This window comes from Bombina bombina, chromosome 7 (assembly GCF_027579735.1).
Source record: "Bombina bombina isolate aBomBom1 chromosome 7, aBomBom1.pri, whole genome shotgun sequence".
Classification (NCBI taxonomy): Eukaryota; Metazoa; Chordata; class Amphibia; order Anura; family Bombinatoridae; genus Bombina; species Bombina bombina.
Window position 1 is genome coordinate 595221181 of NC_069505.1, and position 14481 is coordinate 595235661.

The 14481-nt window shown below is 35.6% G+C and overlaps 1 protein-coding gene across 1 annotated transcript in view; it reads left to right on the top strand.

Moving 5' to 3' along the window:
* Positions 1-365: 365 nt before the first annotated feature.
* LOC128667179 (peptidoglycan recognition protein 1) overlaps positions 366-14481 on the top strand; it is a 41142-nt gene continuing 27026 nt past the window's right edge. The window contains exon 1 of the mRNA XM_053722108.1: positions 366-445. Coding sequence (XP_053578083.1) covers positions 397-445 — 49 coding nt within the window. The 5' untranslated portion in view covers positions 366-396. The remainder of the gene's footprint in view (positions 446-14481) is intronic.

Consider the following 14481-nt stretch of genomic DNA (forward strand, 5'->3'; position numbering starts at 1 on the left):
TCATTTTATATTTATCTTACAAATGAGATAACTAACATTGCATCGAAATAGCATGCACCAGACCTCCCAACTGTCTCTATTTGAGAGGGACAGACCCTAATTCTAAGCTCTTGTTTGCTGTGAGACAGCCAAATGTCCCTATTTGCAGAATTTCCCTTAGGACCACCCAGACATGGCCACCAACCGCCAAGACACATTCACCAAATTTCCAGACACGCCCACAACCCTAACCACCATAACCCCGCCCCTCCCAAAACAGCAATGGGCTCCCCTCAACATGGTGCTGAAATAGCACTTTGAATCTTAAACTTAATCAGACATTGATAATGGTTTCTATTTGACGAATTTTTGTATTATTTCCCAGGTGTCAGTCTGTTCCTGTCTGAAGTATTCACAATGATCCGTCATATCGCTCTCCTGCTTACTCTCTGTGTTGTTACACAATGTAAGTGAAACATACAAACATATTTATATTTACCATGATAAATGGTACTTAAATCACAAGTGATAATTTAATTCAGGTAAAAAAATATCTGTTTAACATTAAAGTGACGTAATCATGTTTTTATAGATGCATTGTATATCTCAGAAATTAAAGGGATATGAAACCTAATTTTTTCTTTTATGATTCAGATAGAACATTAAATCTTAAAGTTTTACAAACGCTCGGATTTACCATCACTAAAAATCAAGTGGAGTTTCTGGGGCATATTTCTCAAAGTGCGAGTGGACATGATACGATGTAGCGTATCACGTCTGCTGCACATCGATAAATGCTGACAGCATACAGTGTCAGCATTTATCATTGCACCAGCAGTTCACCAAAACTGCTTGTGCAATACTGCCCCCTGCAGATTTGCAGCTAATCGGCCGCTAGCTGGGGGTGTCAATCAACCCGATCATATTCGATTGGGTTGATTTCTGTCTGCCGCCTCAGAGCAGGCGGAGCTTGATAATTCAAGTGGACGTTCAGTGATCGACCATTTAAAAAAAGGTGCTAAATTCACCCTCTCTGTGCCGATGAACACAGCTAAACAATGACATTTGCACCTCTAAACCAATAGCCGTGTGCGCATACAGAAACCTGTCAGTTGACACGCACGGCTATTGGTTCAGAGGTGCAAATGTCAACTTATTGAAGGAGACCGATGTGCCATGGGCGGCTGGAGCCGCCAAGTTTAGCTGTGTGCATCGGCACAGAAAGGGTGAGTTTAGCACCCTTTTTTAATTGGTTGATCACTGAACCTCCACTTGATTTTTAGTGATAGTAAATCCGAGCGTTTGTAAAATACTTGGATTTACCATTACTTTAAGCAACCTTCGAATTTACTGCTATTATTATTTTTTTTGTTTTCTTTGTATCTTTATTTGAAAATCAGGAATGCAAGTTAAATGTAGCCACCAATCAGCTAGCGCTACCCAATGTGCTGAACCAGAAATGGGCTGGCTGCAAAGCTTACAGTAATTCTATCTTATTTCCTCATTTTAAACACAATTTTTATGGTCCAATATTGAGCATTATATCAGCTTCCAAAAACAAAACATACGATTGTATATCTATATTGTTTAATTACATAGGGGACAATAGAATTGATGCCCCACCTCTTGCTGTTACCCCATATGCCTATGGTTCTGTCAGGGGATCTCTGTTGCTATGGTGATTATCTGATAGCTAGACATGTGCAATTCGTTTTGGATCGATTCGGAAATTCGGAAAATTCGGCAAATTCGGAGATTCGGATCGATCCGAATTTCCGAATTAAAATACTGCCGAATTTACCGAATAAATCGGAATTAGTTCGGATTTATTCGGTAAATTCGGATGGCCATGGACAACACTAGTATTGTACAGTATATTAGGTTATATCACTCTGCTATGGGTTACACCTAATATACAGTACATAATACTAGTCTAATACACAGCACACATACTGAAATTCCGAATTTCCGAACCGAATCGAACCGAATCCAGCCGAATTTTTTCGAATCCGAATAAATCCGAAACGAATCCGAAATGAATTCATTCCAAGTTTTCCGAATTCTAATCGATCCGAAACGAAATTTGAAAAACTCTGAATCGATCCGAAACCGAATTTTTCGATCATGCACATATCTACTGATAGCCACCTAAGCATGTGACCTCCTTTGAAAGAGGGGCTTCTCCTCTTTCACAAGAGAGTTCACTTGCCTCATTGTAGTGCTTATTTTGGAGTGTTAGGGTCCATTTTAAATCTAGGAGCACCATAAATTATAAGAGTCACCAATAGATATTTCTAATGTGGTTTCTCTTATCTTTTTTATGTGGGAATTGAGGCTCTAAAAGAGTCCCCTCACCCTCATCATGTGCTGCACAGGTGCTTAGTTATGACATATGATCACCTGTAAATTAAAGGGGTGCTAATCATTTAAAAGAGGGGAATTCTTTGTTTCACTTGACGGCCTCCCAACTGTCTAATAATATCAGAGGGAAGATAAGGGTTGCCTGCTAAAGTAAATGACCTGGTTTCTAGTGGGGCTTGTGACCTTCATATGTTAAATCTAGTCCCTGTACATAAGACATCCTCAAAGTTTGCCCTCCAGAAATTTTGGAACTAAATTCCCCATGATGCTCAGCTAGCATATCAGCTGGCTGAGCATCATGGGAAATGTAGTCTGCTGTAAGTGGTCCTTTGTCTCTATGATGTCATCAGTTAAGCATGTAGTGATGTCACAAGGAGTTATAACCTCAGTCGGCATTGGAGAAGGAGACTGAAGACTCCTTTCCCCAGGATCTGCAGTGGAAAGGTGATCCCTCAGGAGGATGATACACCTTCCACCTCATTGTGAGCTTTGTGTCAAGGAAGAAAGCATGTCCTTCTCGACACTTAAAGGGGCAATGTACTGAAAACTTTTCTCCCCTTTAATGTGTATTCAATTATCCATTTACCTGCTGAATTGTATACAGTTTAAAAAAACAAAAAAAACCACATCGCTCCTTTATCTTTATTTTGGCATTTGAAATAGTTGATGTTGCTTGTTTATCCCTAACTATACTGAGAATATCAATACTTAATCATTGTCTATAGAATAGCTATGTAAACAAGAGACTGCCAATTATAGCCCCAGTGGGGGTTAGGAAATAAAATAAATAAAATGTATGTTTTCAATTGTTTTCTTTAAGTATTGGGTTTTGGTATACAGATGAAGAAAAGATAAGGAAGCATTTGTGTGTATAGAAAGAGATAGCATAAGGGTATTATGGGTTGTGGTGTCAAAGAACAAAACTGTAATTTCATATACATAAATAAACCCAAAGGAGTGATTTGTCATAATTTGTCATACTCTGATGCTATATAAAAAAATAATTGGAAACACATTAAGACGAAATCTGTTTTACAGTTTACTGTCCCTTTAAGCAGTTAAAAACATTTAACATACATTTTGTTAGTAAAATTCAAATTGTTTTGCATTCCAGGAAAAAACTCTTTGAATATGTTTGTCTTAATTACTCTGCTATGGACAATTAAAACATTTATTTTGAACACAGACCTTTTGTAATGCAGTGCTTTATTTAAAAACAATACTTCAATACCCTTTAAAGGACTATTAAATACAGTACAGTTACATAATGAAACAGTGCATAATAAAAAGACAATACAATAGCACTTAGGGGCCCATTTATCAAGCTCCGAATGGAGCTTGAAGGGCTGTGTTTCTGGCGAGCCTTCAGACTTGCCAGAAACACCAATTATGAAGCAGCGGTCTAAAGATCTTGCTAATGTATATTGTGTGTTATAGAGATACCTAGGTAGTATCTGTAGCACTACATGACAGGTAATAGTGCTGTTATCTAGTGCTCTTGCTAATGTATAATATTATGTGTTATAGAGATACCTAAGTAGTATCTGTAGCACTACATGACAGGTAATAGTGCTGTTATCTAGTGCTCTTGCTAATGTATAATATTATGTGTTATAGAGATACCTAGGTAGTATCTGTAGCACTACATGACAGGTAATAGTGCTGTTATCTAGTGCTCTTGCTAATGTATAATATTATGTGTTATAGAGATACCTAGGTAGTATCTGTAGCACTACATGACAGGTAATAGTGCTGTTATCTAGTGCTCTTGCTAATGTATAATATTGTGTGTTATAGAGATACCTAGGTAGCATCTGTAGCACTACATGACAGGTAATAGTGCTGTTATCTAGTGCTCTTGCTAATGTATAATATTATGTGTTATAGAGACACCTAGGTAGTATCTGTAGCACTACATGACAGGTAATAGTGCTGTTATCTAGTGCTCTTGCTAATGTATAATATTGTGTGTTATAGAGATACCTAGGTAGTATCTGTAGCACTACATAACAGGTAATAGTGCTGTTATCTAGTGCTCTTGCTAATGTATAATATTATGTGTTATAGAGATACCTAGGTAGCATCTGTAGCACTACATGACAGGTAATAGTGCTGTTATCTATTGCTCTTGCTAATCTATAATATTAAGTTATAGAGATACCTAGGTCGTATGTGTAGCACTACATGACAGGTAATAGTGCTGTTATCTAGTGATCTTGCTAATGTATAATATTGTGTGTTATAGAGATACCTAGGTAGTATCTGTAGCACTACATGACAGGTGATAGTGCTGTTATATAGTGCTCTTGCTAATGTATAATATTGTGTGTTATAGAGATACCTAGGTAGTATATGTAGCACTACATGACAGGTAATAGTGCTGTTATCTAGTGCTCTCACTAATGTATAATATTATGTGTTATAGAGATACCTAGGTAGTATCTGTAGCACTACATGACAGGTAATAGTACTGTTATCTAGTGCTCTTGCTAATGTATAATATTGTGTTATAGAGATACCTAGGTAGTATCTGTAGCACTACATGACAGGTAATAGTGCTGTTATCTAGTGCTCTTGCTAATGTATAATATTGTGTGTTATAGAGATACCTAGGTAGTATCTGTAGCACTACATGACAGGTAATAGTGCTGTTATATAGTGCTCTTGCTAATGTATAATATTGTGTGTTATAGAGATACCTAGGTAGTATCTGTAGCACTACATGACAGGTAATAGTGCTGTTATATAGTGCTCTTGCTAATGTATAATATTGTGTGTTATAGAGATACCTAGGTAGTATATGTAGCACTACATGACAGGTAATAGTGCTGTTATCTAGTGCTCTTGCTAATGTATAATATTGTGTTATAGAGATACCTAGGTAGTATCTGTAGCACTACATGACAGGTGATAGTGCTGTTATCTAGTGCTCTTGCTAATGTATAATATTATGTGTTATAGAGATACCTAGGTATTATCTGTAGCACCACATGACAGGTAATAGTGATGTTATCTAGTGCTCTTGCTAATGTATAATATTATGTGTTATAGAGATACCTAGGTAGCATCTGTAGCACTACATGACAGGTAATAGTCCTGTTATCTTGTGCTCTTGCTAATGTATAATATTGTGTGTTATAGAGATACCTAGGTAGTATCTGTAGCACTACATGACAGGTAATAGTCCTGTTATCTAGTGCACTTGCTAATGTATTATATTGTGTGTTATAGAGATACCTAGGTAGTATCTGTAGCGCTACATGACAGGTAATAATGATGTTATCTAGTGCTCTTGCTAATGGATAATATTATGTGTTATAGAGACACCTAGGTAGTATCTGTAGCACTACATGACAGGTAATAGTGCTGTTATCTAGTGCTCTTGCTAATGTATAATATTGTGTGTTATAGAGATACCTAGGTAGTATCTGTAGCACTACATGACAGGTTATAGTGCTGTTATCTAGTGCTCTTGCTAATGTATAATATTGTGTGTTATAGAGATACCTAGGTAGCATCTGTAGCACTACATGACAGGTAATAGTGCTGTTATCTAGTGCTCTTACTAATGTATAATATTGTGTGTTATAGAGATACCTAGGTAGTATATGTAGCACTATATGACAGGTAATATTGCTGTTATCTAGTGCTCTTCTAATGTATAATATTTTGTGTTATAGAGATACCTAGGTAGTATCTGTAGCACTACATGACAGGTAATAGTGATGTTATCTAGTGCTCTTGCTAATGTATAATACTGTGTTATAGAGATACCTAGGTAGTATCTGTAGCACTACATGACAGGTGATAGTGATGTTATCTAGTGCTCTTGCTAATGTATAATATTGTGTTATAGAGATACCTAGGTAGCATCTGTAGCACTACATGACAGGTAATAGTGCTGTTATCTAGTGCTTTTGGTAATGTATAATACTGTGTTATAGAGATACCTAGGTAGCATCTGTAGCACTACATGACAGGTAATAGTGCTGTTATCTAGTGCTCTTCTAATGTATAATATTGTGTGTTATAGAGATACCTAGGTATTATCTGTAGCACTACATGACAGGTGATAGTGATGTTATCTAGTGCTCTTGCTAATGTATAATATTGTGTTATAGAGATACCTAGGTAGTATCTGTAGCACTACATGACAGGTGATAGTGATGTTATCTAGTGCTCTTGCTAATGTATAATATTGTGAGTTATAGAGATACCTAGGTACCATCTGTAGCACTACATGACAGGTAATGGTGCTGTTATCTAGTGCTCTTCTAATGTATAATATTGTGAGTTATAGAGATACCTAGGTACCATCTGTAGCACTACATGACAGGTAATAGTGCTGTTATCTAGTGCTCTTGCTAATGTATAATATTGTGTGTTATAGAGATATCTAGGTAGTATCTGTAGCACTACATGACAGGTAATAGTGCGGTTATCTAGTGCTCTTGCTAATGTATAATATTGTGTGTTATAGAGATACCTAGGTAGTGTCTGTAGCACTACATGACAGGTAATAGTGCTGCTATCTTGTACTTTTGCTAATGTTTAATATTGAGTGTTATAGAGATACCTAGGTATCATCTGTAGCACTACATGACGGGTAATAGTGATGTTATCTAGTGCTCTTGCTAATGTATGTGTTATAGAGATACCTAGGTAGGATCTGTAGCACTACATGACAGGTAATAGAGATACCTAGGTAGCATCTGTAGCACTACATGACAGGTAATAAAGCTGTTATCTAGTGCTCTTGCTAATGTATAATATTATGTGTTATAGAGATACCTAGGTAGTATCTGTAGCACTACATGACAGGTAATAAAGCTGTTATCTAGTGCTCTTGCTAATGTATAATATTGTGTTATAGAGATACCTAGGTAGTATCTGTAGCACTACATGACAGGTAATAGTGCTGTTATCTAGTGTTCTTGCTAATGTATAATATTGTGTGTTATAGAGATACCTAGGTAGTATCTGTAGCACTACATGACAGGTAATAGTGCTGTTATCTAATGCTCTTGCTAATATATAATATTGTGTGTTATAGAGATACCTAGGTAGTTTCTGTAGCACTACATGACAGGTAATAGTGCTGTTATCTAGTGCTCTTGCTAATGTATAATATTGTGTGTTATAGAGATACCTAGGTAGTATCTGTAGCACTACATAACAGGTAATAGTGCTGTTATCTAGTGCTCTTGCTAATGTATAATATTGTGTGTTATAGAGATACCTAGGTAGTATCTGTAGCACTACATGACAGGTAATAGTGCTGTTATCTAGTGCTCTTGCTAATGTATAATATTGTGTGTTATAGAGATACCTAGGTAGTATCTGTAGCACTACATGACATGTAATAGTGCTGTTATCTAGTGATCTTGCTAATGCATAATATTGTGTGTTATAGAGATACCTAGGTAGTATCTATAACACTACATGACAGGTAATAGTGCTGTTATCTAGTGCTCTTGCTAATGTATAATATTGTGTTATAGAGATACCTAGGTAGTATCTGTAGCACTACATGACAGGTAATAGTGCTGTTATCTTGTGCTCTTGCTAATGTATAATATTGTGTTATAGAGATACCTAGGTAGTATCTGTAGCACTATATGACAGGTAATAGTGCTGTTATCTTGTGCTCTTGCTAATGTATAATATTGTGTGTTATAGAGATACCTAGGTAGTATATGTAGCACTACATGACAGGTAATAGTGCTGTTATCTAGTGCTCTTGCTAATGTATAATATTATGTGTTATAGAGATACCTAGGATAAGCATCTGTAGCACTACATGACAGGTAATAATGCTGTTATCTAGTGCCCTTGCTAATGTATAATATGTGTTATAGAGATACCTAGGTAGTATCTGTAGCACTACATGACAGGTAATAGTGCTGTTATCTATTGCTCTTGCTAATGTATAGTGTGTTATAGAGATACCTAGGTAGTATCTGTAGCACTACATGACAGGTAATAGTGTTGTTATCTAGTGCTCTTGCTAATGTATAGTGTGTTATAGAGATACCTAGGTAGCATCTGTAGCACTACATGACAGGTAAAAGTGTTGTTATCTAGTGCTCTTGCTAATGTATAATATTGTGTGTTATAGAGATACCTAGGTAGTATCTGTAGCACTACATGACAGGTAATAGTGCTGTTATCTAGTGCTCTTGCTAATGTATAATATTATGTGTTATAGAGATACCTAGGTAGAATCTGTAGCACTACATGACAGGTAATAGTGCTGTTATCTAGTGCTTTTGCTAATGTATAATATTGTGTGTTATAGAGATACCTAGGTAGTATCTGTAGCACAACATTACAGGTAATAGTGCTGTTATCTAGTGCTCTTGCTAATGTATAATATTGTGTTATAAGGATACCTATGTAGTATCTGTAGCACTACATAACAGGTAATAGTGCTGTTATCTAGTGCTCCTGCTAATTTATAATATTGTGTTATAAGGATACCTATGTAGTATCTGTAGCACTACATGACAGGTAATAATGCGGTTATCTAGTGCTCTTGCTAATGTATAATATTGTGTGTTCTAGAGATACCTAGGTAGTATCTGTAGCACAACATGACAGGTAATAGTGCTGTTATCTAGTGCTCTTGCTAATGTATAATATTGTATTATAGAGATACCTAGGTAGCATCTGTAGCACTACATGACAGGTAATAGTGCTGTTATCTAGTGCTCTTGCTAATGTATAATATTGTATTATAGAGATACCTAGGTAGCATCTGTAGCACTACATGACAGGTAATAGTGCTGTTATCTAGTGCTCTTGCTAATGTATAATATTGTATTATAGAGATACCTAGGTAGCATCTGTAGCACTACATGACAGGTAATAGTGCTGTTATCTAGTGCTCTTGCTAATGTATAATATCTGTAGCACCTACATGACAGGTAATAGTGTTGTTATCTAGTGCTCTTGCTAATGTATAATATTGTGTGTTATAGAGATACCTAGGTAGTATCTGTAGCACTACATGACAGGTAATAGTGCTGTTATCTAGTGTTCTTGCTAATGTATAATATTGTGTGTTATAGAGATACCTAGGTAGTATCTGTAGCACTACATGTTAGATAATAGTGCTGTTATCTAGTGCTCTTGCTAATGTATAATATTGTGTTTTATAGAGATACCTAGGTAGTATCTATAGCACTACATGACAGGTAATTGTGCTGTTATCTAGTGCTCTTGCTAATGTATAATATTGTATTATAGAGATACCTAGGTAGCATCTGTAGCACTACATGACAGGTAATAGTGCTGTTATCTTGTGCTCTTGATAATGCATAATATCTGTAGCACCTACATGACAGGTAATAGTGTTGTTATCTAGTGCTCTTGCTAATGTATAATATTGTGTGTTATATAGATACCTAGGTAGTATCTGTATCACTACATGACAGGTAATAGTGCTGTTATCTAGTGCTCTTGCTAATGCATAATATTGTGTATTATAGAGATACCTAGGTAGTATCTGTACCACTACATGTCAGATAATAGTGCTTTTATCTAGTGCTCTTGCTAATGTATAATATTGTGTGTTATAGAGATACCTAGGTAGCATCTGTAGCAATACATGACAGGTAACAGTGCTGTTATCTAGTGATCTTGCTAATGTATAATATTGTGTTATAGAGATACCTAGGTAGTATCTGTAGCACTACATGACAGGTAATAGTGCTGTTATCTAGTGCTCTTGCTAATTTATAATATTATGTGTTATAGAGATACCTATGTAGTATCTGTAGCACGGCATGAAAGGTAATAGTGCTGTTATCTAGTACTCTTGCTAATGTATAATATTGTGTGTTATAGAGATACCTAGGTAGAATCTGTAGCACTACATGACAGGTAATAGTGCTGTTATCTAGTGCTTTTGCTAATGTATAATATTGTGTGTTATAGAGATACCTAGGTAGTATCTGTAGCACAACATTACAGGTAATAGTGCTGTTATCTAGTGCTCTTGCTAATGTATAATATTGTGTTATAAGGATACCTATGTAGTATCTGTAGCACTACATAACAGGTAATAGTGCTGTTATCTAGTGCTCCTGCTAATTTATAATATTGTGTTATAAGGATACCTATGTAGTATCTGTAGCACTACATGACAGGTAATAATGCGGTTATCTAGTGCTCTTGCTAATGTATAATATTGTGTGTTCTAGAGATACCTAGGTAGTATCTGTAGCACAACATGACAGGTAATAGTGCTGTTATCTAGTGCTCTTGCTAATGTATAATATTGTATTATAGAGATACCTAGGTAGCATCTGTAGCACTACATGACAGGTAATAGTGCTGTTATCTAGTGCTCTTGCTAATGTATAATATTGTATTATAGAGATACCTAGGTAGCATCTGTAGCACTACATGACAGGTAATAGTGCTGTTATCTAGTGCCCTTGCTAATGAATAATATTGTGTGTTATAGAGATACCTAGGTAGTATCTGTAGCACTACATGACAAGTAATAGTGCTGTTATCTAGTGCTCTTGCTAATGTATAATATCTGTAGCACTACATGACAGGTAATAGTGTTGTTATCTAGTGCTCTTGCTAATGTATAATATTGTGTGTTATAGAGATACCTAGGTAGTATCTGTAGCACTACATGACAGGTAATAGTGCTGTTATCTAGTGTTCTTGCTAATGTATAATATTGTGTGTTATAGAGATACCTAGGTAGTATCTGTAGCACTACATGTTAGATAATAGTGCTGTTATCTAGTGCTCTTGCTAATGTATAATATTGTGTTTTATAGAGATACCTAGGTAGTATCTATAGCACTACATGACAGGTAATTGTGCTGTTATCTAGTGCTCTTGCTAATGTATAATATTGTATTATAGAGATACCTAGGTAGCATCTGTAGCACTACATGACAGGTAATAGTGCTGTTATCTTGTGCTCTTGATAATGCATAATATCTGTAGCACCTACATGACAGGTAATAGTGTTGTTATCTAGTGCTCTTGCTAATGTATAATATTGTGTGTTATATAGATACCTAGGTAGTATCTGTATCACTACATGACAGGTAATAGTGCTGTTATCTAGTGCTCTTGCTAATGCATAATATTGTGTATTATAGAGATACCTAGGTAGTATCTGTACCACTACATGTCAGATAATAGTGCTTTTATCTAGTGCTCTTGCTAATGTATAATATTGTGTGTTATAGAGATACCTAGGTAGCATCTGTAGCAATACATGACAGGTAACAGTGCTGTTATCTAGTGATCTTGCTAATGTATAATATTGTGTTATAGAGATACCTAGGTAGTATCTGTAGCACTACATGACAGGTAATAGTGCTGTTATCTAGTGCTCTTGCTAATGTATAATATTATGTGTTATAGAGATACCTATGTAGTATCTGTAGCACTGCATGAAAGGTAATAGTGCTGTTATCTAGTACTCTTGCTAATGTATAATATTGTGTGTTATAGAGATACCTAGGTAGAATCTGTAGCACTACATGACAGGTAATAGTGCTGTTATCTAGTGCTTTTGCTAATGTATAATATTGTGTGTTATAGAGATACCTAGGTAGTATCTGTAGCACAACATTACAGGTAATAGTGCTGTTATCTAGTGCTCTTGCTAATGTATAATATTGTGTTATAAGGATACCTATGTAGTATCTGTAGCACTACATAACAGGTAATAGTGCTGTTATCTAGTGCTCCTGCTAATTTATAATATTGTGTTATAAGGATACCTATGTAGTATCTGTAGCACTACATGACAGGTAATAATGCGGTTATCTAGTGCTCTTGCTAATGTATAATATTGTATTATAGAGATACCTAGGTAGCATCTGTAGCACTACATGACAGGTTATAGTGCTGTTATCTAGTGCTCTTGCTAATGTATAATATTGTATTATAGAGATACCTAGGTAGCATCTGTAGCACTACATGACAGGTAATAGTGCTGTTATCTAGTGCTCTTGCTAATGTATAATATTGTATTATAGAGATACCTAGGTAGCATCTGTAGCACTACATGACAGGTAATAGTGCTGTTATCTAGTGCTCTTGCTAATGTATAATATTGTATTATAGAGATACCTAGGTAGCATCTGTAGCACTACATGACAGGTAATAGTGCTGTTATCTAGTGCTCTTGCTAATGTATAATATTGTATTATAGAGATACCTAGGTAGCATCTGTAGCACTACATGACAGGTAATAGTGCTGTTATCTAGTGCTCTTGCTAATGTATAATATTGTATTATAGAGATACCTAGGTAGCATCTGTAGCACTACATGACAGGTAATAGTGCTGTTATCTAGTGCTCTTGCTAATGTATAATATCTGTAGCACCTACATGACAGGTAATAGTGTTGTTATCTAGTGCTCTTGCTAATGTATAATATTGTGTGTTATAGAGATACCTAGGTAGTATCTGTAGCACTACATGTTAGATAATAGTGCTGTTATCTAGTGCTCTTGCTAATGTATAATATTGTGTTTTATAGAGATACCTAGGTAGTATCTATAGCACTACATGACAGGTAATAGTGCTGTTATCTAGTGCTCTTGCTAATGTATAATATTATGTGTTATAGAGATACCTATGTAGTATCTGTAGCACTGCATGAAAGGTAATAGTGCTGTTATCTAGTACTCTTGCTAATGTATAATATTGTGTGTTATAGAGATACCTAGGTAGCATCTGTAGCAATACATGACAGGTAATAGTGCTGTTATCTAGTGCTCTTGCTAATGTATAATATTGTGTGTTATAGATATACCTAGGTAGTATCTGTAGCACTACATGACAGGTAATAGTGCTGTTATCTAGTGATCTTGCTAATGTATAATATTGTGTGTTATAGAGATAACTAGGTAGTATCTGTAGCACTACATGACAGATAATAGTGCTGTTATCTAATGCTCTTGCTAATGTATAAGATTGTGTGTTATAGATATACCTAGGTAGTATCTGTAGCACTATATGACGTGTAATAGTGCTGTTATCTAGTGCTCTTGCTAATGTATAATATTGTGTCTTATAGAGATACCTAGGTAGTATCTGCAGCACTACATGCCAGGTAATGGTGCTGTTATCTAGTGCTCTTGCTAATGTATAATATTGTGTGCTATAGAGATACCTAGGTAGTGTCTGTAGCACTACATGCCAGGTAATATTGCTGTTATCTAGTGCTCTTGCTAATGTATAATATTGTGTGTTATAGAGATACCTAGGTAGTATCTGTAGCACTACATGACAGGTAATAGTGCTGTTATCTATTGCTCTTGCTAATGTATAATATTGTGTTATAGAGATACCTAGGTAGCATCTGTAGCACTGCATGACAGGTAATAGTGCTGTTATCTAGTGCTCTTGCTAATGTATAATATTGTATTATAGAGATACCTAGGTAGCATCTGTAGCACTACATGACAGGTAATAGTGCTGTTATCTAGTGCTCTTGCTAATGTATAATATTGTATTATAGAGATACCTAGGTAGCATCTGTAGCACTACATGACAGGTAATAGTGCTGTTATCTAGTGCTCTTGCTAATGTATAATATTGTATTATAGAGATACCTAGGTAGCATCTGTAGCACTACATGACAGGTAATAGTGCTGTTATCTAGTGCTCTTGCTAATGTATAATATCTGTAGCACCTACATGACAGGTAATAGTGTTGTTATCTAGTGCTCTTGCTAATGTATAATATTGTGTGTTATAGAGATACCTAGGTAGTATCTGTAGCACTACATGTTAGATAATAGTGCTGTTATCTAGTGCTCTTGCTAATGTATAATATTGTGTTTTATAGAGATACCTAGGTAGTATCTATAGCACTACATGACAGGTAATAGTGCTGTTATCTAGTGCTCTTGCTAATGTATAATATTATGTGTTATAGAGATACCTATGTAGTATCTGTAGCACTGCATGAAAGGTAATAGTGCTGTTATCTAGTACTCTTGCTAATGTATAATATTGTGTGTTATAGAGATACCTAGGTAGCATCTGTAGCAATACATGACAGGTAATAGTGCTGTTATCTAGTGCTCTTGCTAATGTATAATATTGTGTGTTATAGATATACCTAGGTAGTATCTGTAGCACTACATG